Raw genomic sequence first — 24361 nt, forward strand, 5'->3', positions numbered from 1 at the left:
CCATATACACTAATGCTGGTGTGACGAAACAAAATAGTGGGCCAAGCAGAAGAAAACATGCTGCTGAAGATGATTTATCAGATAGATGTTTGATCCTAACATCTGTGAAATTATTCCTGCCATTTGGGTTTACATCCATAAAACAGGCTGCCCCACAAGGACCAGACTCTGAAAACCCTCCACAGTATTTGAGACACAAATTATATAACAAGATGCTAAGGAATAATGTTTTGCCCCCAAAATTTCAAAAGATTTCAAAGTTACAAAGCATACAAACAAACACACACACACAAAATTAACAATGACCATCACTGGAAACATTCTGCAACACACACTCAAGCTGTGGTCTCCATAACTGCATGAACTAAACGTCCTGTCAACAAGACTTCTTTGGCATACTGTCTCATCTGTTCAATACGTGAAAATTCTTGAACCTTATTCAGCCACACTTAGTTCCAACCCATTTCCCAGCAAAAACTGCTACAGTGGCCTTGTGGTTAGAGTGTCCGCCTCGGATGCTGGAGGTCATGGGTTCGATCCCCAGCAGAGTCATACCAAAGACTTACAAAAATGGTACTAACAGCTGCCTCACTTGGCGCTCAGCATTAAGAGGTTAGTGTTAGGACTGGTCGGCTTGGTGTCAGGATAATGTGACTGGGTGGGACATCATGCTACATATCTGCGGCATGATGCCACAGTGCTAGACATCATAGCAATACGAATGAAAAATTGTTAAAGCTGTTAAAAATCCAAATCACACACACACACACCCAGCAAAAACTCAAAAGCAAGATGGATCAAACTTCAAAACACATAGATCTGCTGGCCCAAAAGAAGTGGTCAGATCTGGGTCCAAACTGTTTGTTTGGGGTAATCAGCAGAACAAACAACATAGAACCAGATATAAGAATATGTAATATTTTTGCTTGTGGTATCTGGTGCATTTCTTGATAAATGCATTCATCAAGTGTCTTAAATATACGTGTTGGTGATAAATGCAAACATTTAAAAATGTTCACTGTACCATCATAAGTCATGTGATTCCGATAATAATATATGCTGTACCTGTGACTCCAGAATGAAAGTGGACAAATAATATCTGCCTATTCCATTGAACAAGTTGGGGGTTGAGAAAGTGTAACAGATGGTCAAACAAAAAGTAGAAATACGATTGATGAAGTGAAAGGCACAATTCAACTGCATGAGAATATATAATTACTTTATACTTAGTTGTTATGAAGCAATTTTTTTCCTTAACAATGCTAGGAGAAAAGAAATCACAGATTTTATTCAGTTATATTACAAAGCATATACAAACATACAACTTTGTTATTCCTCTATACAATTTATACCATTAGTTATATACATTCATAAAAAAAAACAAGTTATCATTCTTTCAATATGTGATTTAATATACTATGATAAAGAGAAATCTAGACACGTAGCACAAATCAATTATATTCCAGTTTTGTATAAAACACTAAATATTTTAATACATGAAGTCGAGCTTAAAATGTGATCCATTTTGAATTAATGAGATTAAATATATTATGGATATAATCATAATTTATGAGAAAGTTTCAAAGAATTTCTACTCATTTTATGTGCATCTCCTATTGGCAATACCTGTACCCATCCCGACATTTGTTCTGATTGAATGAGTATAAACTTTTCAAAACAAAAGAATACAAACCACTGAAACAAATGTATCTTTCAAAGTTGTGACTAAGACAAAAAAACTACTATAAAAGTTTCCATTGTAATTCTCTACAACTATGTAGCTTACCTTTCTTGTCAAATTAATTTTGTCCTTCAACTCTGGAACAACTACAATCCTACACTGCATTTCTCTTGTACTCCATTTGGATAAGTAATATTTGTATGGCAGTGAACATGTTCGTCATACTTATAAATGAAGGAGGCAATGAAAAAGAATAGTGTACTGAAATGTAAATACCTGATATATTGAGGTACATCTCTTTAATCAATAATCTATTGCATATGTGGTTGTGAAGGATATGGATGTTGCTCCACGAACGGAAAAAAGTCCAATTTGTTTTTTATGGTGCTCTGAACAGATAACTGAAATTTTTCTGCTGAAACCACTTTTCTTCTTTCAGTAACAAGAGCTTTGACCTTTTAACTTCCCCCCCCCCCCCAAAGATGAGGCTTCTTCATTACTCCAAGTGTAAGCCATCCATAAAGTCTGGTCCAGGTATGTGATACAGAATTAATGTTATTGTGCAGAAACCATTATTCTTCTTTCAGTCCTCTTGACTCCAAAATCAACAGGCTTCTTCCTTACCCAAATTTTAAGACATCTACAACGTTTGTTAACAGCTCATGATCAAGATCTCACAATCAAGAAACCGTTTTTCTTCCCTTTCTGTCACAGGGACCATGACCTTCTGACCAAACAAATCAATATGGTTCTCCCTTACCCTCAAGTGCACGCCATCTTGAGTTATTGTGCAGAAACCATTTTCTTCTTTCAGTCAGTGACAATGACCCACATAATCAAAATCTTTCTTCCCTACCCCAAGTACAAGCCAATTACAAAGGTTGGTAAATGAAGATAGTGGATTACTTTAGTGTGGAGAAACAAAATTGGTAAGAGATGGATGGATGGGCAATATATAACCTATAATGTTTGTCTTTATGGTGGGCATATACAAGAAAGTAACCCTGAAAAACATTGGCACTCTTCCATTTTCCTCATTTATGCAGAATGACCAATTTTTGAAGTCATAAAAATTCTCACAAAATTATTTGGTTAGAACTAAACTGCAAATGAGCAATTTAACAAGTGAAATCACTCTATACAAGTCTATTGTACAAAATAATTTTTGACATTTTTATCATGAAAAAAAATGCAATTCCTTTGCATTAATTATTAAATCAAAGAAAGTGAAAATACTATAGAAAAAGACTGATCTGTCTGATGTACAAGAAGCTATTTTAAGGCCATAAAACAGACTAAATTATATTCTTAATTGACACTGCTACAGGCTTTTTAATCACTCAAAACTAATTAGAATAACAAGGAATTCATTATCAGCATTCCAATTCCATGAGAATGTTCTACATCCTAAAAAAAATTAACATCTTGGCAGCTGAATAACCAGTGGTTTTGAAAACACGAGTGATACATAATTTAAGTTCTAGAACTTCTACAATGTCTGTGGCCTTTTTTTATGAAAACCATTTACTACAGAAGCCTGTGGGATTTTTTTATATGTAGAAATTGCATTTTGGCTGAGTACTGTATACATAAAACTGTATGATTAAATTGTCTTGTATCAAATTCATCACAATCAAAACTATAAGATCTGATAAACTTCAGTATTACTGGAATGCATGCCATCTGTGATTTCCTACTTCCTACATGGATATTTTTTTTGAATGTAATATCAGACTGTTAGACACCTACTCAACTAGCAGTTGCTTCAAAAACCTAGTTTTAACAATTCTGATAGTGCAGCAATCAACTTGCACAACATTAATATGTTTGGTTACATTGTTGCACTGGCTTAGCCTTGAACTTTTAGGCTGGCTACTACAAAACACAAGTGGAAGGCTGCCTAGTGGAAGGCTGCCTACTGATAAACTGCTCTATACAATTCTTTGCACATAAATCTAACCTATACACTAATGTATAGAATTTTATAAGCTTTAAACCCTTCCAACTAACAGCACAAGTCAGACTTCAAACTGAGGTCCATCATCAGTTATAGACATATATAGTTTTTCATGAATCTGCCTGACAACACTGAGGTCCATCAGACTTCAAACTGAGGTCCATCATCAGTTATAGACATATATAGTTTTTCATGAATCTGCCTGACAACACTGAGGTCCATCAGACTTCAAACTGAGGTCCATCATCAGTTATAGACATATATAGTTTTTCATGAATCTGCCTGACAACACTGAGGTCCATCAGACTTCAAACTGAGGTCCATCATCAGTTATAGACATATATAGTTTTTCATGAATCTGCCTGACAACACTGAGGTCCATCAGACTTCAAACTGAGGTCCATCATCAGTTATAGACATATATAGTTTTTCATGAATCTGCCTGACAACACTGAGGTCCATCAGACTTCAAACTGAGGTCCATCATCAGTTATAGACATATATAGTTTTTCATGAATCTGCCTGACAACACTGAGGTCCATCAGACTTCAAACTGAGGTCCATCATCAGTTATAGACATATATAGTTTTTCATGAATCTGCCTGACAACACTGAGGTCCATCAGACTTCAAACTGAGGTCCAGTTATAGACATATACAGTTTTTCATGAATAATTGACAACACTGATATTAAAATCTTCAAAACCAAAATGTATTAACTGTGATTACTATTTTATCTTCATGTACTGCAGATAAGAACTAATAATTGACAATTTCATAGTAATTTTAACTGCAGTATAAAATTATGTTTCTTTCTTGTTCTTCTTCCATTATGCAATGGAGGCAAAAGTGCAATAGCCCAGCGTGCTATGGTATCGTGGGTTCTAAAATTTGTTATTGACAAACATATACACAAGAAGACACTGACCTGCAAGATAATATACATGTTATTCTTTGTTCTACAGTAAGATGCATCTAATTTCTAGAATAATAAAAGACGCCATCTAGATTTCAGATTTTGCAAGGGGTTTTACTCTGATATCATGGTAATACTGAAAGATTATTTGTATGTTGGCATATACTTGTCTAATGTTGGGAACTTAATGCATATATAGACAGTCTAATAATATCTGTTGTTGATATTAGCTGATCAAATTTGAAAACAAATTGTTAAAAGTATGTGAAAATCAACTTGATAATGGAAGCTACTTCCATGGCCCTCATTCTGCCAACTGTGCCCTCCAACAACAAAAATTTATTTGAGAGAATTAAAGCCACAGAACCCATGATATCATACGAAGCAAGTATAACTGCAAAATCATCCAAACTCTTTGTCAACAACATCCATTTCTTAAAATGTATAGGAAACAGGAACAAGTTAAAGTAATATCTTTTGTGGAATATGCAATTTATTCCCTTGCCACTGAAATAAACTCCTGTTCTTGTTCAACTCAGGAAACCCTCTGCATATGAAAGCTATGAAGAAATGTAACAACCAATGCCTCTGTAACAATATCAACTCACAGGCAGGCAAGTGACCTCCATTCATAATGCATCATAATGTTATCCTGTGTTACCAAACTCCCTTTTCTGTAACTAAAATGGAAAGAAAATGATAAACCATAATCTTAACAAATCCTTATTTGTCAAATTTTATCAGCTAATATCAAAAGCAGATATTAGACTCTCTTATCCAAGACTAAAAATTATCCTCAAAACCGATAATACCTGTCCAACATCTGACTTCATTTATATGGCACATATTGCTAACTTTAGTGAAACTTTTTCTCATTACACAAAAAAAGACCCTCACAATTATTATATAAAGACTAACTTTTCTATAGGAATTTGCACAAGACAAACAGGAACATGCAAGCAGAATCATTTTGCAACTGCATTATTTTTTTATAAATGACGAGAACCAAGAGTAACTTGGTGCTTACTGTTTACATTCCAGTTTCCTTTCATGGGGGTGGGGTAGGGGAAACTGTTCATATTTCATTGGAAGAAGCCTCATAGGAATATCGGATTCAGTGTAAAAGCCATATGATGTGTAATGTCTGGGTGGGTGGTCAATACATAAATATTTGTTCCACTTGTCCATGCAGAAGCTTCATAATGAGCCCAGTCATAAGAATATTTCAGAAGAATTCAAATGCACCAGCATGATGTGGTTCACAGTTATCCATAATAATGACAAGAGGAGCTACCCCTTATCAGCGTACACTGGTATGGGGTACAGAATGAGATGGTATTTTCCATCATTATTTTGCTATTCCTGTGAGTTTCTCTAGAGCCTTCTTCATTCCCTTCTCTTCGTATTCCTGTTTGGTGATCCAGAAAGTTTCCTTGTCCTTCATGATGTCAGCCAACACAGCGCCACCTAGGAAAACCATATGCTTCCTCCGAGGGGGGTCCTCAATTCTTATCTTGAATTTCTGGGGATAAAAAAGGCTGATGTGACAATGTATAATAACATGTCTCGCAAAATACATTAAAAGACCGACTATGCATGCAGATTTTGTTATTAAGAGGTAGCTTTTATCACAAAATACATCAAACATATATGTGTAACAGCAGAAAAATAGTACTGCAGGAGACTTATGGTTCACTTTTTAAATGCAAATTTAATATCATAGGTCAAAGGTCCATTCACACTTACCTTATAAAGTAAATGAAATTCAGACATGTAGCATGGCTTAGTATTTTTTTCATTTATAAATGAATTAATTTATTCAAAGTTTCCATATCTGTCACAGATATAACAGAGAAAAGTTTATAGAGTTTTCTCCTGATTCAACACAATTGTGAATAATAACTGGTTCAACACTGATAAAAATATAAAAATATAAAATCACTTATGCATTCATATTTAATGTACATCCAGCAAAAGCAAACTGTACATAACCTTGTAAAAAACATTTTATCTCAATACTTATTGAAGTGAGATGTGTCAGTGTGACATCAACAGAAGCAAAAGGGAGTTAATTCAGATCTTCTCTGTACCTGGATAAAGCCAATGGAGTGCACACCTATGACAATTAAAATTTAATAAGGATTAATATAGTGACAACAAGTATGAAGACTGGATTTTCACATTTAGTTACTTGTGCAGATGCATCTAATACTTATTTAATTCTTCACTAGTGTAGGTAAAAAAAAGTGTCGATGATAATAATGATGTTACAAATTAAAAGCTGAAAATTTAGAAGTAATCAACATATAGAAAGTAGGTCACAGTGACCTAAATCTGGTATGATTGTGTTACACTCCCTCAGATGAATCCATATACTAATTTTTATAAATGCAGCTGAAATAGTCTAAGATGGCCGTAAGCTGAAAATATCCAAGTCACCTGAGCATGAAAATTATGCCACACTGATCTAGTATTGGTATAGCAGTGCTGCTCACCATAAGATGTATCTACATACCAATTTTCATGTGTAGGTGAAATAAGCTCTAAGATTTGGGGAGGATGGGTACAAAATGTGCAAACTCACAGGAATACAAGGTCAAGATAACCTCCTTTTGGTATGGCTGAGTTGGTCTTCTTGAGCAGCAACCACATGACATTTTTCACAACTGTAGGTGAAACAGGGACCAAGATATTCAGGACATAATAAACATATTGCTGAAAATATTTTCACAAATCACTTGTACACCATAATAAACATATTGCTGAAAATATTTTCACAAGTCACTTGTACACAAAAATTAGGTCACAGTAAATGTCTTAGTATGGTTGAATTACTGTACTTGAAGTACATCCATACATCATTTTTCATGAGTGAAGTTCCAAGATACTTAAGGTGCAATCAATAGCAAAAACTATATAAGTCACAGAAGCATCAAAATTAGGTCACATTTACCAAGCATTGGTAAGATTTGGTTACTCACCTAAAGCTGAATCCACATACTAAATTCCATGAATAGATAAAATAGGATCTATGATATTAAGGACATACAATACTGAAACATAAATATTAGGCCATAGTGCCCAGGGTTTTGTTATGTTTGGGTTATATTCTACACATGCATTCACATACCAATCTTCATCAGTGTAAGTGAAATAGGGTCCAAGATAACAACGGTGTAACAAACTGCAAGGCACTTTGCTCTAATATCCTTGGCACTAAATTAATTTACTAATGTTGCTATGCCATAATACACCAAACTAAACTTCACACTATGTTGATATTAACTATTTTAATATAGTGTGATAAAAATAATAATGGCGTAACTAATATGCATAGTCTCTTGATCAGAATCAAACTCATCCAAGATCTTGATGATATAAAGCTATTTACCAAATTAACTGAATGGAATGAGAAACAGAGAGTATAGCTCTAGATGGCTCAGTATGCTGCAAGATCTCTTTAATATGTGTAGAACTCACTAATTATACAGCTTCAGACAATGATGATATAAGCTTATTAATCAGATTGGAACAAGATCTCTTTAAAATGTGTAGAACTCACTAATTATACAGCTTCAGACAATGATGATATAAGCTTATTAATCAGGATGGAACAAGATCTCTTTAAAATGTGTAGAACTCACTAATTATACAGCTTCAGACAATGATGATATAAGCTTATTAATCAGGATGGAACAAGATCTCTTTAAAATGTGTAGAACTCACTAATTATACAGCTTCAGACAATGATGATATAAGCTTATTAATCAGGATGGAACAAGATCTCTTTAAAATGTGTAGAACTCACTAATTATACAGCTTCAGACAATGATGATATAAGCTTATTAATCAGGATGGAACAAGATCTCTTTAAAATGTGTAGAACTCACTAATTATACAGCTTCAGACAATGATGATATAAGCTTATTAATCAGGATGGAACAAGATCTCTTTAAAATGTGTAGAACTCACTAATTAAACAGCTTCAGACAATGATGATATAAGCTTATTAATCAGGTTGGAACAAGATCTCTTTAAAATGTGTAGAACTCACTAATTAAACAGCTTCAGACAATGATGATATAAGCTTATTAATCAGGTTCCAACAAGATCCAACTGAAATTCCCAAGCAGTAATAAGCTAACCACATATAAGATCCAACTGAAATTCCCAAGCAGTAATAAGCTAACCTCATAATAATTGTAGATTTTGTTTATAATCAAACTCAACCAACATCCTGATAATACTTGACTATTAAAGCAGTGTCCTGATAAGAAATACATTTGCCTGGGTGCTGAAAAAACCTGACAATCAAATACAAGATCACAAAATTAACAATGTTTAAAGTTTGTTAGAACTTGATAAATTTAACTCATGATCAGTTTAGTTATGACTCAGTTACATCATTGTTTCTGGCGTCAATTGGTGGCAGAAAATTCCCAGGTTTTTCCAGACTTTCAACAATATTTGCGAAATTCCAGGACTTTTCACAGTCGGAAAAAATTTTATCATTTCTCCCGACTTTTTCATGATTTCCTGGTAGCGTAGGAACCCTGTCTCCAGAGCTGAACAAGCATCGTTGTTCAGCAAGAGTAACTTAATATTTTTAGATCTTACTATCTAATTCTTCCGAGATCTCAATGGTATGTGCTTATATTCCAAGTTTTATCAAAACATCGCTTCCAGAGTAGCAACAAGTAAATGTCAACTGACGAAAAAAGTGAACTAAAACTTGCCAGATCAAAATGATTTATTGATATGAACATCTTGTTGATGACCACAAGATTCGCAAAGTTTCCAGTAATCCAGCAATAACTGCAGCACTGGTTATGTACACAAAACTGTGATAGGCAGAATGACAGCTGGATGCACATGAAGAATTCCATATATTGCTTCCTCCATGTAGTTTCGTGTGTAATAAAAACTCAGAACATCATAAGATGAAAAACACGAATTTCTGGCATTGAGGATTAGCACATGGACAATAATACTTACAGATAATCTAGATGTGTCTCCCTTTAGAACACGCTCCAAATACAGTTGCTTCATTTCTCTCTCAAGGCGACTTGGAAGACCAGCATACATGGTTGAACCACCTGACAAAACTATGTGTTTGTAAAACTCTGGCCGTGTGTCGATATCAGCTGCCTGAATAGTATTAAACAGCAGTTCTGCTACACCTACGCCATCAACATTGATGAGATGAGGCTGAAACAAGGCTTCAGGGGCTTCAAAACGCTCCCCACCTACTTTAATCACACGTCCATCTGGCAACTAAGAACCAAAAGAAGAAAAAAAGGAGATAAAAGATGAGACTTGTTTAAAGTTTATGACAAAAAAAAAAGAGAATGAATGTGCAAGAAAACAGCAAAGCATTTGGGCATTAGGTCAAAAGTCTGGGTTGCATGGACATAATTCAAACGCAGTGCTGTGCAAAATGGTGACAAGAATATTTCAAAAAACAATGCAGTAACTCTAAGAATATGTATGTGTGTCACGTTTGAGTGTAGCATAAACTGCCTTGCACTTTCAACAGCCAAATAAAAAAAATGAGAACATGTCCATGGATACTCTTTGCCAATAAAGGCTTGACCAAAATAAATTATAACAAGGGTGAAATGTTTTTAGTGTCAAATTTACTTCTGGTAGAACATTTGGAAATACTGTATGATTACATCACATAAAGATTCGAACATAATCAGGCCAGATTACCTGGTTATGATTTGTGTTAATTTGTATGTGTGTGTGTGTGTGATTTGGATTTTTATTGTAGCTTTAACAATTTTTCAGAAATATCACTATGATCTCTGCAGTGTAACAGTTTATAGCAATGTCTAGCACTGGGGCATCATGCCGCAGACATGTAGCATGATGTCCGACCCAGTCACATTATCCTGACACCAGGCCAACCAATCCTAACACTAACCTCTTAATGCTGAGCATCAAGCGAGGCAGCTGTTAGTACCATTCTTTTAAGTCTTTGGTATGACTCAGCCAGGGATTGAACCCACGACCTCCCGCATCCAAGGTGGACACTCTAACAACTGTTAATTTGTATCATCAGCTGGTTTTGAAAGTCAGATTGTAATTTACTATTCTGAAGTAAATACATCCAAATGTAAACTGTATAAAGTGCCTGCAAATTTGGGTCTCTGCAATTTGTTATGACTAATGAGCAGCACAGACCCTGATATGCTGGCACATGATGCAACCACAAGTCAGGGTATATGCTGTTTGCATTTGAAGTGAACTTATTCATGAGTATATTTAAAACATTTTTCCATGTCAGTGTCAGAACAGTTTTGTATAATGCATATAGTTTGGCTGCTATTCAAATCTGGTTATATCTGCGTAAAAATAAGAGCAAAATAATATGTAATAATTTACCAAAGAGTATGTGTCATTTTTTAATTTCAAATGGGAGAATGTAAAATTTAAATTCAGAAGGTCTTTAAAATTTTATACTGCAAATGTAAAGCATCAGACAATATTCTGCATTGTAATCACTGCCAACTTTGCACTGATAAAACTGAATTTTGCTTTTTCACTATCACAAAGTAATTCCTGGATAATTGATCTGAAAACAAATTATGTAAAAATAGCCACCAAACTCAATTTAATGTGCTAAGACGTATCTCAGTGTTCAAAATCAACTTCTGGTCTTCAGGCCAACAATTATTTAGAAAGTTACTCGTCCATTCTAAATGACGTACATCTCAATCCGTGTTTGAAATCAACTTCTGGTCTTTAGGCAAACAACTATTTTGAAAGTTACTGGTCCATTCTAAAAGACACAGATCTCAAACTATGTTCTAAATCAACTTCTGGTATATGGTCCAGTGACTATTTAAAAAATTACTGGCCTATTCTAAACAATGCCATTTGTGGGTTACAATGTCAGCATTATTTTCCAATGAAGATTTAACATTTTGGTTTAAATACTTTAGACCAGTTTTGACAAGTATTTAAACAAATCAAATGCTGTATGGTCATTTCAGCAATTTCTGTATTTAAAACACTGTACAATTCCTTTTAGCAGTATCTGTATTTATTTCATAGGGAAAAATAATAAGATATGTTACAATGCACATCATTACAACAGGTTCAAAAAGCCTGACATGGAATCCACTTCTTACTGTGTAAGTTTCAACTAGGACTGTTGTTTCCAAGGCAAGTTTTTGCTCCTGTTCAATGTCATAGCCTACATAGCACAGCTTTTCCTTCATCATACGCACGGTCTCAAAATCAGCTGAATGGTTAAATGCATAGCCACGGAGAAGAAGCAACTGAAACAGACAAAGATTCATTGGAATTAGACTGGAAAAAATTAAAATTTTCTGAAATGGTCATATTATTCTTAGAAATTTAGTGGTTGTGACAGGTAAAACATGTATTCCGCAGAAAGCAGTCTCACATGGTTATAGTTCTATTATTAGATAACTTTCAAATTATATGGCCGAGAAAGGACATAGAAATGAAGCCTCCAACACGTAATATTTTACCAAATGTTCAGTTACAAAACAAAATGGATAAAGATACAAGACTTTCAAAATCTTTAATAATAAAAACTGAATATTACTGATGTTACTGTGTGTGTATATATATATATGCTGTAGCATTCACCTTTACATATCAGTCACCTATATATAAAGACCATGAACAATAAATCCCACTTTACATAATGACGAGTCTTCTGCCAGACACAATGAAGAACATTGTAGACAGGTTAGAAAGAACAATTGTGTTGTTATAAAATGATACTTCTAAGCTGACTCATAATTCCTAATATTTATTGAAATACTGATTGAACTGGTCTCCTCAGTACTTCTTAGAGGTAAAATGAAATACATATCACGAGTCTCATTTCAGATAATTCATCACTGGAGACCTATCACATTATTTTCATTTTCATTATTATAATGGTCACTGTCCTTTCCATCTCATGAAAAATATACAGACTCATTGATCATGCTAATCTGTGTTTGCATGCATGCTTCTTTCAATGGGGGCTCATTGAACATACAGTTTGCATGCATGCTTGCAACTATCATGTTATGTTTGCATGCATGCTTGCTTCAATGGGGAATCATTGAACGTACTGTTTGCATGCATGTTTGAGTCAATGGGAACTATCATGTTGTGTTTGCATGCATGCTTGGTTCAGTTGGGACTCAGCTGTTTACATAGTTGCTTCAATGAGGACTTTAATGTTGTGCTGTGTTTGCATGCATGCATGTTTGCTTCAATGCATACTGTGATTTACTTCTACCTGTGTTATACCAATTCAATGCATGCTGTGATTTACTTCTACCTGTGTTATACCAATTCAATGCATGCTGTGATTTACTTCTACCTGTGTTGTACCAATTCAATGCATACTGTGATTTACTTCTACCTGTGTTGTACCAATTCAATGCATACTGTGATTTACTTCTACCTGTGTTGTACCAATTTCAATGCATACTGTGATTTACTTCTACCTGTGTTATACCAATTCAATGCATACTGTGATTTACTTCTACCTGTGTTGTACCAATTTCAATGCATACTGTGATTTACTTCTACCTGTGTTGTACCAATTTCAATGCATACTGTGATTTACTTCTACCTGTGTTGTACCAATTTCAATGCATACTGTGATTTACTTCTACCTGTGTTATACCAATTCAATGCATGCTGTGATTTACTTCTACCTGTGTTGTACCAATTTCAATGCATACTGTGATTTACTTCTACCTGTGTTATACCAATTCAATGCATGCTGTGATTTACTTCTACCTGTGTTATACCAATTTCAGCTGATTTAGTGGTCACTTTCATATACAAATGTCATGACCCTATGAAAATGTTCAACATCAGGTATATCGATCAAAGTACCAAAGAAAAATATTTTTTTGTACAAAATTGCCACTAGCTTTGTATTATTATACATACATCCATCTATATAAATATATATATATACACACACACACTACAGACCCAGATGTCCAAAAGATCAATATAGAAAAAAAACTATTTTTACACTCTTACATTCTGGTTTCTGATGATGCAGAGTAGACATTCAATTTCTGACCATTTCCTCGACAACAACAGACAGAATGGGTGGGTGAAAAAATAAAAAGTACATAAAGCTAATGTGCAAATCCATTCTGTTGAAAGTTCTGGAAGATACTGGTAATCATGTCCAATCACATGGCAACTGTTTAGACCATGATCAATTAAAGGCTCCCTCAAATTAGTCTTGGTCACTGGTCGTAATTTGTGTGCTGTCCTAAGAAGCCTTTGCTCAAGCCATGGTCATATTTAGGACAAGGATTAGTCTTTGATGGTTATAATCTTTTCTTGATATACTTTAGCCATTGCATAATAAACTAGAAATCTGCACCAAAGAATTGATCCTCACACTTTTTAAGTTATTCAGTCCTCTGCCATCAACCAAATAATTTATCTGTTTACCACTAACCCCAAACCATGTCCTCCTGGAACTTATCACAACTCTCAAGCATTCTCGACATGTAAAAAAAAAGTGAAGAAAAAACAAATTCTGAAATTTGATCTTTCTTTGTGAGCAAGTGGAATTGTGAAGAATACAGCTTAGTACACATTCTAATTATGGCTTATTGGCACAAATATTCATGTGGTTATAAAGACGTGTGATTCATGCTAAGGGTTTTACTGAGATCAAAACCTGAAGATGATAAGTCTGAGGTGATCAGTTTCAGTACTTTTCAGGAAATGAGAATCTTTAAAAATATGATCATATCTAGTGCCTGAACTGAAGGAAAAGACAATAAATGATATAATAACTCCAACTCTTTATAGCTGGCTTGAAAAATGCAATGAAAATGGGTGCAATGTCTATTCAGACCATTATATAACAAGATATAACTTTGACAAAAACATAAGATCATCCAAACAAAGTGCTGCAGTGACTCAAGTTTAGCTACAAATGCAATCAGTTGGGAGAAAAAATTCAATCTTTGAAATAACTAGAGTCTGCATTTTAAATTATGACAATATGTCATTGAAAGTATTTTTCAACTATGATGATTACTTCTTACTTATACATAGTAACAAATATTTTTTATATTTAAAATTGTCTTTCTGAGCTTTTATGCTTGGCAGTTTCATAAAAATAGCTGATGATCCTTCCAAATCCCCATAAAGCAACTTTCAAAGTTAACACATGATGATACTTCCAAATCCCCTAAAAGCAACTTTCAAAGTTATCACATGATGATCCTTCCAAATATCCCCTAAAAGCAACTTTCAAAGTTTTCACATGATGATACTTCCAAATATCCCCATAAAGCAACTTTCAGAATTATCACATGATGATACTTCCAAATCTCCTAAAAGCAACTTTCAAAGTTATCACATGATGATACTTCCAAATCGCCATAAAGCAACATTCAAAGTTATCACATGAAACAGCTACAACCAGCAATAAGACCCTCATATGATGGAAGACTTTCTAAACAGTATAACCTGCTGTAGCATTAACCTTTACATATCAGTCACCTGTATACAAAGACCATGAACAACAAATCCCACTTTACATAATGATGAGTCTTCTGCCAGACACAATGAAGAACATTATAGACAGGTTAGAAAGAACAATTGTGTTGTTATAAAATGATACTTCTAAGTTGACTCATAATTCCTAATATTTATCCAAATACTGATTGAACTGGTCTCCTCAGTACTTCTTAGAGGTAAAATGAAATACATATCACGAGTCTCATTTCAGATAATTCATCACTGGAGACCTATCACATTATTTTCATTCTCATTATTATAATGGTCACTGTCCTTTCCATCTCATGAAAAATATACAGACTCATTGATCATGCTAACCTGTGTCTGCATGCATGCTTCCTTCAATGGGGACTCTTTGATCATGCTAATCTGTGTCTGCATGCATACTTGCATCAATAGCCCATTTCATGCAGACTTCAGTGAACTTTGTAATTTGCTCAGAATTTTGATCATGTGGCGGGTGGTCAGCTGACCGTAATAGCCACTCGATAGGTGGTGGGCAAAATATGGCTAACGCTTCAGCATCAACTTCTGTAACTACTTCAACATCGTTTATCAAGTTGAAAAATGCATATTCAACAGCGATGCTGCCACAGATATTGACAAAATTTAATATTGGAACCATCCTGTCTTATTTTCTGGAAACCAGGGCGGATTTCAAACCAATACGAGAGAGTAGCTTTGAGCTGTTTACGTACATGTAAGTAAGGAAATGGTGTCAAAGTAAATTTAATCCTCACAATCAAAGAGCAAGTTGTTCAAACTATTTCTGTGCATCCGAAACGTCACTAGAATAAAATGCGTTTCATATGAGTTTATCAGATTTGTTTTTTAAAGTCTATGGATAATTTACGTATAAATTTCAATCATTTAATTAATTTCTGAAATATTTCCGATCAACAATGGACGCCATTCCGTTATGTACATATACCCACCAGTGTTTGATTGGCTGGAGTATAAAGTAACTCGGGAGGTTATTCAGATAATTACAGAGCAACTTGGTTAAATTCAGTATGAAATGGGCTATTGGAACTCTAATCATGCTAATCTGTTTTGCATGCAAGCACGCTTGCTTCAATGCATACTGTGATTTACTTCTATCTCTGTTGTACCAATTTCAGCTGATTTAGTGGTCACTTTCATATACAAATTTCATGACCCTATGAAAATTTTCATCATTAGGCATATTAATGAACTTAAGTACCAAAGAAAAATATATTTTTCATAAAAAATTGCTACTAGCTTTGTATACATCCATCCATCTCTCTCTCTCTCTCTCTCTATCTATCTATATATATATATATACACACACACACACACACACATATATATATATATATATATATATATATATATATATATATATATATATATATATATATATACACACACACACACACACTACAGACCCAGATGTCCAAAAGATCAATATAAAAAAAAAACTATTTTTACACTCTTACATTCTGGTTTCTGATGATGCAGAGTAGACATTCAATTTCTGACCATTTCCTCGACAACAACAGACAGAATGGGTGGGTGAAAAAATAAAAAGTACATAAAGCTAATGTGCAAATCCATTCTGTTGAAAGTTCTGGAAGATACTGGTAATCATGTCCAATCTCATGGCAACTGTTTAGCCCATGACCAATTAAAGGCTCCCTCGAATTAGTCTTGGTCACTGGTCGTAATTTGTTTGCAGTCCTAAGAAGCCTCTGTCCAAGCCATGGTCATATTTAAGACAAGGATTAGTCTTTGATGACTACAATCTGATTCTTGACATACTTTAGCCATTGCATAATGAACTAGAAATCTGCACCAAAGAATTGATCCTCACACTTTTTAAGTTATTCAGTCCTCTGCCATCAACCAAATAATTTATCTGTTTACCACTAACCCCAAACCATGTCCTCCTGGAACTTAACACAACTCTCAAGCATTCTCTGCATGTAAAAAATGAAAGAAAAGGAAACAATATCTGAAATTTGATCTTTCTTCGTGAGCAAGTAGAACTGCGAAGAACAATACAGGTTAATACACATGCTCATTATGGCTTATTGGCACAAATATTAACGTGTTTATAAAGACCAGCAGGTAGTTCCTCCATTTCTTTCACAACATGCTTGTCCATGTAATGGCAGTAAAAAATAGTTTTGTCTATACCACATAAAAAATACACGTACATTTAGAAAGTCTTGTCTTACTTTCTAAAACATGAGTGGGCTATTAACATATCAAGCCAAAACTGGCTATGTGCATATTATATTTCAACAAAAGAGGACAGTGATTAGAAAAGAGTGAACACAGTGTCAATTACCTTGATGAGATGTCTGGTGATATCTCTACCAGCTATGTCTAACCTCCTAGTCAAGTGAGGAAGGGCAAATCCTTCATACACTGGGCAAATATGAGTCACTCCATCACCAGAGTCCACCACCACCCCAGTAATGAGACCTGGCCAGAAGAAAAAAAATTAGCACGTTTTAATTTGCACAACACATAGAACCAAAATGTATGTTTACAGAACACATATTACACCCACTAAAGAAAAAGAATATCTAAATAGCTTTTAACACTTTCTAGCACTAACAGAGACACGTTAGTATGTGAACGTAATAAAAAAAAGTATGAACAGTTTTCTTTTGGGAGAGTACAATTTAAATAACCAATAATGGTGTCTTCAAACTACATGATTAGAGTGAACTGAAATATTGGGTCTCTTTCATGAACTTAAGATTGTAATTATATCCATAAATGCAAATTAACTTCCTCTGAAAATCTTAAAAATAATCCCCCAGAAATGCTAAAATATATCTTGACACAACTCAAAATATGACGTCCCTAACTATGAAAGAGTCAAATCACTCAGAAATGTAATTATAAGTGCTGCACTCTAAGTGCAGGATCATGGGGTGTTGCATGTTGTTTATTTTGTCCTACGGTGGCCATACAGTCACTTTTGTTTAGGACCAATTAAACCCTACAAAAAAATCTTCTGATAAAAAAACATGTCAAACTGACTTTCTATTTAAGATGAGTAGTGATAACAAGACTTTCAAGAAGGTTACCTAGGTGGCCATACTGATCAGCACCAGTCTAATTTAGTACCAACAAGACATTATAATAAGTCTTCTGGTGAAAATCCCATGATGATATGACTTTCCATTTTGGAGTAACAATAACAAGGTTTTAAAGATGGCTGCCATTATAGCCACTCTGGATATCTGATGTGCACCATTTCCAGGACTAACTAGACATCATGCAAAGTCTTTGAGTGAAAGCACAAGGTTGATCTGACCAACCATCTAGGAGAAGTAGCAACAACATTTTCCAGATGCCACTGTGACAACCATATTGTATGCCTGATTGACACCATTTTCATTTGTAAGGAACTAGACTTCATATGAAATATTTGAACGAAAACCCCATGCTAATATCATCATTCATTGAGGAGAAGTGATAACGGATTTTCAAAAAGGTCACTGTGGGTTGGCCATATTGGATGTCCAAGTGGCACCATTTTTTAGTTAAGACCAACTATAACACATAAGGAGGGTTTTAGTAAAACTACTCAAGTTGATATGACAATCTTTTCAGGAAAGGTAGCAATAACAAGATTTTTAAGATGGCAGCAATATTGGATAAGCGACTGGCACCATTTTCATTCAGGACAAACTAGACATCAAAAGATATCTTCTGGTGAAAACGAGATGGCTGAAATGGTGGCCATACTGGATAAATGATTGGAACCATTTTCATTTAGGACCAAGTACACTCTATAACAAGTCGTTCAGTTAAAACCCCATGCAGATATAACCAGTCATTCAGAAGAAGTAGTTACAAGAAGATTTTCAAGATGACCACACTAAAAATCAGATCAATACCATTTTCATTTAGGACCAACAAGACATCATAAGAAGTCTTCTGGTGCAAGCACAATGTCAAAATGACCAACCATCAATGAGATCAGATTGGCACCATTTTCATCTGTGACCAATTGGACATCACAATAAGTCTTTCTGTAAATACCCAATGCTGATATGATCATTCATTCAGGAGAAGTAGTGATAATATTTTCAGGATGGATACTATAATGACCATACTGGATAAATGAACAATACCATTTTCGTTCAGTACAACTAAACCATGGGATGAATGTGTGTATAACATTTCATGGCAATCATCCAAGTAGTTTTTGGAAGATTAGTGATAACAACCATGTTAATGGACATAAGAATAAAGACATTCTTTGAAACTCTTCTGGTCTATGACCTGTAGAATTAAAAAAGCACAAAGCATTTCTGAAAATAGTGCGAGTACAATATTTTGTCAGCATGCACATCTTTTCGTGATGACCATAAATTGTGCCAAGTTTCTCAGAAATCAAATAATGACTCAAAAAGCAGCTCAGCATATCATCCAACTGTAAGTAAAGTGAAATAACTTTACCCCAAAACTTCAGGAATCACAAAGATTTGTCAATAACTGAATCTTCTGATGATGACCATAATATGTACTTCATAAAAGACTGCAACTACACAGCACATACACCACAAGAATGGACAATAATTAACATAAAATGCGGAAGCAGTGATTTATTATTATGTGCATCATCATGTGATGTTCATAATTTTTTACCAAGTTTCATGGTAAATCCATCAAAACTACATGGCAAGATATATTAATAAGATTGTGTCACACACTGCACTAAGGAAAGGCAAAGTTCAATAAAAAAAAATATTAAGGGAGCAAAATGATTTGTCTGAAATTGCACCTTCAGGACCATAATATAAAAGCTTCATGGCAATCCATCAAAAATGGAGGTATTAGCTGCCATAACACGACTGTCATACACTGCTAGAAGAATAAAGGGCAATAACTTGAATAACAAAAACTGCATCAGCAAAGTGGTTTCTTGATATGTGCATCTTGAGGTGATGACCATAATATTTATCAAGTTTCACTGCAATCTATCAGTTGCACTAACAAGTGAAAGATGTAAGGATGGGCAGTCAGACACCTACACTGCTATACATACACCCACAACAATTCTGGATTTTAAAGTGATGTACTTTTTCAAGTTTTTACACCTTCTATTCCCTGAAAACTTCAGTATGTTTTGGGAATAAATTCAAAGAGTTTTCCAACAAATTCAAGAACTCACATTTTAAAAATTTAAGGAGTTTTTGAGGCAAGGCAACCCGTCAAATTCAAATATTTTTCAAGGGTATACAAACCATGATAGAAGAATTATCAACTCTATTAGATATAGTTCAACTTGAATTAGATAACGATTATCAGCCTTTCAAAAAGAACAAGAAGAAGCTTTATTTATTTAAAGAAAAACAAAGTGCTTAGACAATTTTTTCTTCAAGAACACAACCATAGATGGCCAAATTTACAAATGAACTGTAATTTACTCAGGCAACTTTGTAGCAATTCAAAAATCAGACAAGATAACTTGGTGACAGGGTCATAAAACTTCAGGAACCATTCACAACCTTACTGTGTCAAAACTGGTGTTATAATGAAGTGCATAGTAACATAATTTCAATCCTCATTTTTGTGGCTCAACAGTTTTGACCAATTATCATGTCCAAGTTCTTGCACTTTTTCTTTGCTTCATCTGACATCGACAACAACAAACTCAGCAAATGCAGTGATTTGCCATTACAAATCCACAATCTTTAACTCCACATACCACCTCTCCACCTAACTCATACTCACTGCCACCAATGCACAGTGACCTAGAATCAAAATGCAAAATCAGTAACATATATTGTTCATCTTCTTCACATGACAGCAAATATGAACTTTGGTCAGAACATCGAAAATGACAATGTAAATCAAAGTTTGTGTACATATGACCTTTGCTCCCAGAGACCAACAGCAGGAGCCAACAACCCTCTCACACATGCTTACCATAATGCTGCCACAAGGACAAAATAACTACATTCTGTTACATTCCACCTTGTAGTTTAGATGTGGTAACAGCCAGAAGGATGGTGAGATGACATCACAATATCCCCAAATATTTGTTGTTTATTTCGAGTTTAACACCATTTCTTGGCACAAAATAGGCAATATACATAGCAGCCTGTTGGTGAAAGAAGAACCCAGGAAACCCCAAGAACCACCGACCCATGGGAAGCTCCACACTGGCTAAGCCTGAAATTCGAACCCATACAGACACAGGTGAGATGGCAGTGATTGTTAAAGGCAAGTGCTGCAAACCACTCCACCAACCAGGGCCCCAAAAGTTTGTAAGAAGAGTTCTGTTAACAGCACATGTTTAATAATACTCTTTGTATATAAATGAAATCCTGTGCTACAACCAGCTTTATTCTTTCAGCTGCATTGACCTTGACCTTTTGGACTCCAAAATTCAATAGGCTTCAGCCATGTCTCACGTTTAAGCCATCCACAAAGTTTGATCCATGTCTGTGATGTTCTGCTAATGTTACTGTGCAGAAACCATTTTTTTCTTTCAGTCAGTGACCTTGACCTTTAACCCCTTTGACAGTGTAATTGATGGCTTCTTCCTTACCACAAGTGGAAGCCATCTTGGTCCATTCTTATTATTTGCAAACCACTTAATTTTCAGTACAGTCACCCTGAATTTGTATTTTTGATCAAATTACAATACGATTTTTTTTTATCCAAAAAGACATTTCATCTTGCTTAACCTGAAATCATATTGTTTTGTCTTCCTTACCCCATGTTGAAACCATCTACAAAGTTTGGTAACTGTAGATGGTGGCCAGCTCAAATAATTATGCAGAAACAAAATCTGTAACAAACCAACATATGGATGAACAAAACATAGTATGGTGGGAGTATACGAAGTGTGGAGATCAATATTCAGCAGAAATACCATGTACATACATTGACATTAAATAAGACATTTCAAGTATAAAGCTATTGGAAATGTGTGATACTAGTTAGTAGTCTTTATTTTCTTCAAGTATTAGTAAAAAAAATATCTAGATATTTTTAAACAAAGAAGGGGTTGGAATAATCTAGACACATACCTTGAGCATACAGAGTTAGTACAGCTTGGATTGCTATGTATACACCATAAAAACCATATTTTTCAAACATAACCTGAAATAGAAATAACATGCACTATAACAATTTGTTCCAACTATCAAGAACATACTACCCCCAATGTAATTATATATAGATGAATTTTTTCCTTTTTCTAGGTTGCACTCAAAACCACTGATTCAGCACTTTTGCATTGTTTTTGTATTGCCTTGAAAACTGAATACATTAATCATAGTGTGATTTAATTAATGATGAATGCAAAGTAATTTTTAAACTTGTCTACTTCTGAGTTGATTGTATTCTCATTTGCATAATAATCAAAATGTAGTTCAGAATTGAGGTAATTTCACAGTCACATGTAAAAGCTTGGGAAATGACAGATAATATACTGAACAATTCGCTAATGTGGTTATTTATCCAAGAATTCTAAAATTATCTATTTTGCAAAATGCTCCTTTTTACAAAGGGTTCTCAGTAGGTTAAAAAACTTAACAGTCATTTGACCCTCTACACCTAAATCTCAAACAGTCATTTGTTGTTCAGTCATGAGTTCTTGGTTGAAGCCTTATCCGAGGAGCAAAACGATGCTAAAGTTTTCTTACAACTTTATGAGATTTATTCCCTTCTCCTCAGAACTGTTATGAATTTTCAGTTTCTTGGAGTCTTGCAGGTTATTTCTGAGCCTGAGACATATATGAAAATGTAATTCTGAGCCATTGCAACTAATTAAAGAGCCAGTGTACGACAATACAAAGAAAAGGATAAGGTGTATATCTCATAGTTCACTGCGAAGTTTTTTTTAAATAAAAAAGCCATAAGCACTTTTAGTTTCCTTCACAAGATCAGTGACTGGTGACCTCTAATGACATTGTGATCATTAAGTTCCACACTTAACAGGCTTATAATAGTTTCCTGATCCAGATTTCCCCTTGAATCATTTCATTTTGCAAAGAATGGAGTGTTTCTCCTAGGAGTGCAAGATACAGTCAAAAATCCCCTTGGTGTTAGAACTGGGAGTCCAATTGTGTGGGGAAAAAACTTGGTGTCAGAACCGAGAGTCAAATAAAAGTTTGGGGGTCTGTGATGCACAAATGAGCATAAAGGGAATTGCTGAAATGTCTTCTCTGTATGATTAGGATATGACATTACTCTCTAGTACTCATCTCAAGGAGAAAGTTTCTGAGATAGACCTGAGATGGAATCCAGATTTCATATTTATTAGCAAGTGGGGTGGGGGGGGGGGGGTAGCAATAGGACAAAGCTTATGTTTTGGCATTCTGACATGAACTGAACTAAAACACTCATCAACTGCCCTTAAATATTCCTCATTAAACATCCTGAATAGCAAACTAACAATTAAACAATACAAAAATCAAAATACCAACTGAAGTGTTTCTGCAAAAAACAATGTTTGGTTGATCGCTCCTTTTTAATCTCACCCCTGCCAAAGGTCTGCCAATTTCTATTTTTAAAAAATTTGGAATCCATTACCACCTTTGATCCCTTTATTACTTATAACACCCTCACAAAACATCCCACATTTAGCCTTAAACTCTAAAGATTACAAAAGTAAGGTAATCAATTATCAGTTTGTTGTGGACACAAGTCAGCCTTCATAATCTGATTACTCGGCCTCACATAACTGTACCAGTATATGATTTCCAGTCCTCAGCAGACTGGTTCCAAATGGTTGCTGTAATATGGGGATAGCATGCACATATATACCCATTTTTTAAAAATCTTAAAAATAATAATAATAGCGTTTTATATATTTTCAAAAGCAGTAAGATAGATTCAACTATAAACTGAATGCGTAGTAGATGGCCTTTATTTTTGACCTACCGCTGGCAGAATCACATGCATACTAATGGGTAACAAACAAACACTGATATTGGATGAAAAGTTATTCTAGTCAAGTCAGAAATGATTCCTCTTCCTCTATCATAAATGTCAAACATCAAAAGATAATCTAAAAACAATATAACCTTGATTCAGTTATGCTCTCCTAAGTGTAACATCACTGACCTGTTAGCACTGCTCAATTCATATTGATTTTGTATATTATTAACAGATGAGATGTACAGAGTAGTCTATAGCAAATAGTGATCTGATATGGAAAGCATGCGCTTGGTATGAAATTATGCCAGAGGTAGATCAAGGGTAACATGAGACGATCCTCCAGCCCAAATGAACGTGTGTCATAAAAATGCACAAGTTGTAATTTC

The 24361-nt window shown here is 34.6% G+C and overlaps 1 protein-coding gene and 2 non-coding genes across 3 annotated transcripts in view; all 3 read right to left on the reverse strand.

Moving 5' to 3' along the window:
• Nucleotides 1-1206: 1206 nt before the first annotated feature.
• The window catches only part of LOC149804383 (actin-related protein 2), a 29625-nt gene continuing 6470 nt past the window's right edge, over nt 1207-24361 (reverse strand). The window contains exons 4-8 of the mRNA XM_089939620.1: nt 22121-22193; nt 17407-17543; nt 11690-11839; nt 9549-9827; nt 1207-6075 (exon numbers count right to left, since the gene is read on the reverse strand). Coding sequence (XP_089795746.1) covers nt 5902-6075; nt 9549-9827; nt 11690-11839; nt 17407-17543; nt 22121-22193 — 813 coding nt within the window. The 3' untranslated portion in view covers nt 1207-5901. The remainder of the gene's footprint in view (nt 6076-9548; nt 9828-11689; nt 11840-17406; nt 17544-22120; nt 22194-24361) is intronic.
• LOC149804384 (small nucleolar RNA SNORD61) lies at nt 12368-12437 on the reverse strand. Its single transcript, XR_016419889.1, has one exon. It is a non-coding gene; the product is annotated as a small nucleolar RNA SNORD61 (small nucleolar RNA).
• Nucleotides 15249-15318, reverse strand: LOC149804385 (small nucleolar RNA SNORD61). Its single transcript, XR_016419890.1, has one exon. It is a non-coding gene; the product is annotated as a small nucleolar RNA SNORD61 (small nucleolar RNA).

This window comes from Sinohyriopsis cumingii, chromosome 2 (genome assembly GCF_028554795.1).
Source record: "Sinohyriopsis cumingii isolate HCF-2022 chromosome 2, ASM2855479v2, whole genome shotgun sequence".
NCBI classification, from domain to species: Eukaryota; Metazoa; Mollusca; class Bivalvia; order Unionida; family Unionidae; genus Sinohyriopsis; species Sinohyriopsis cumingii.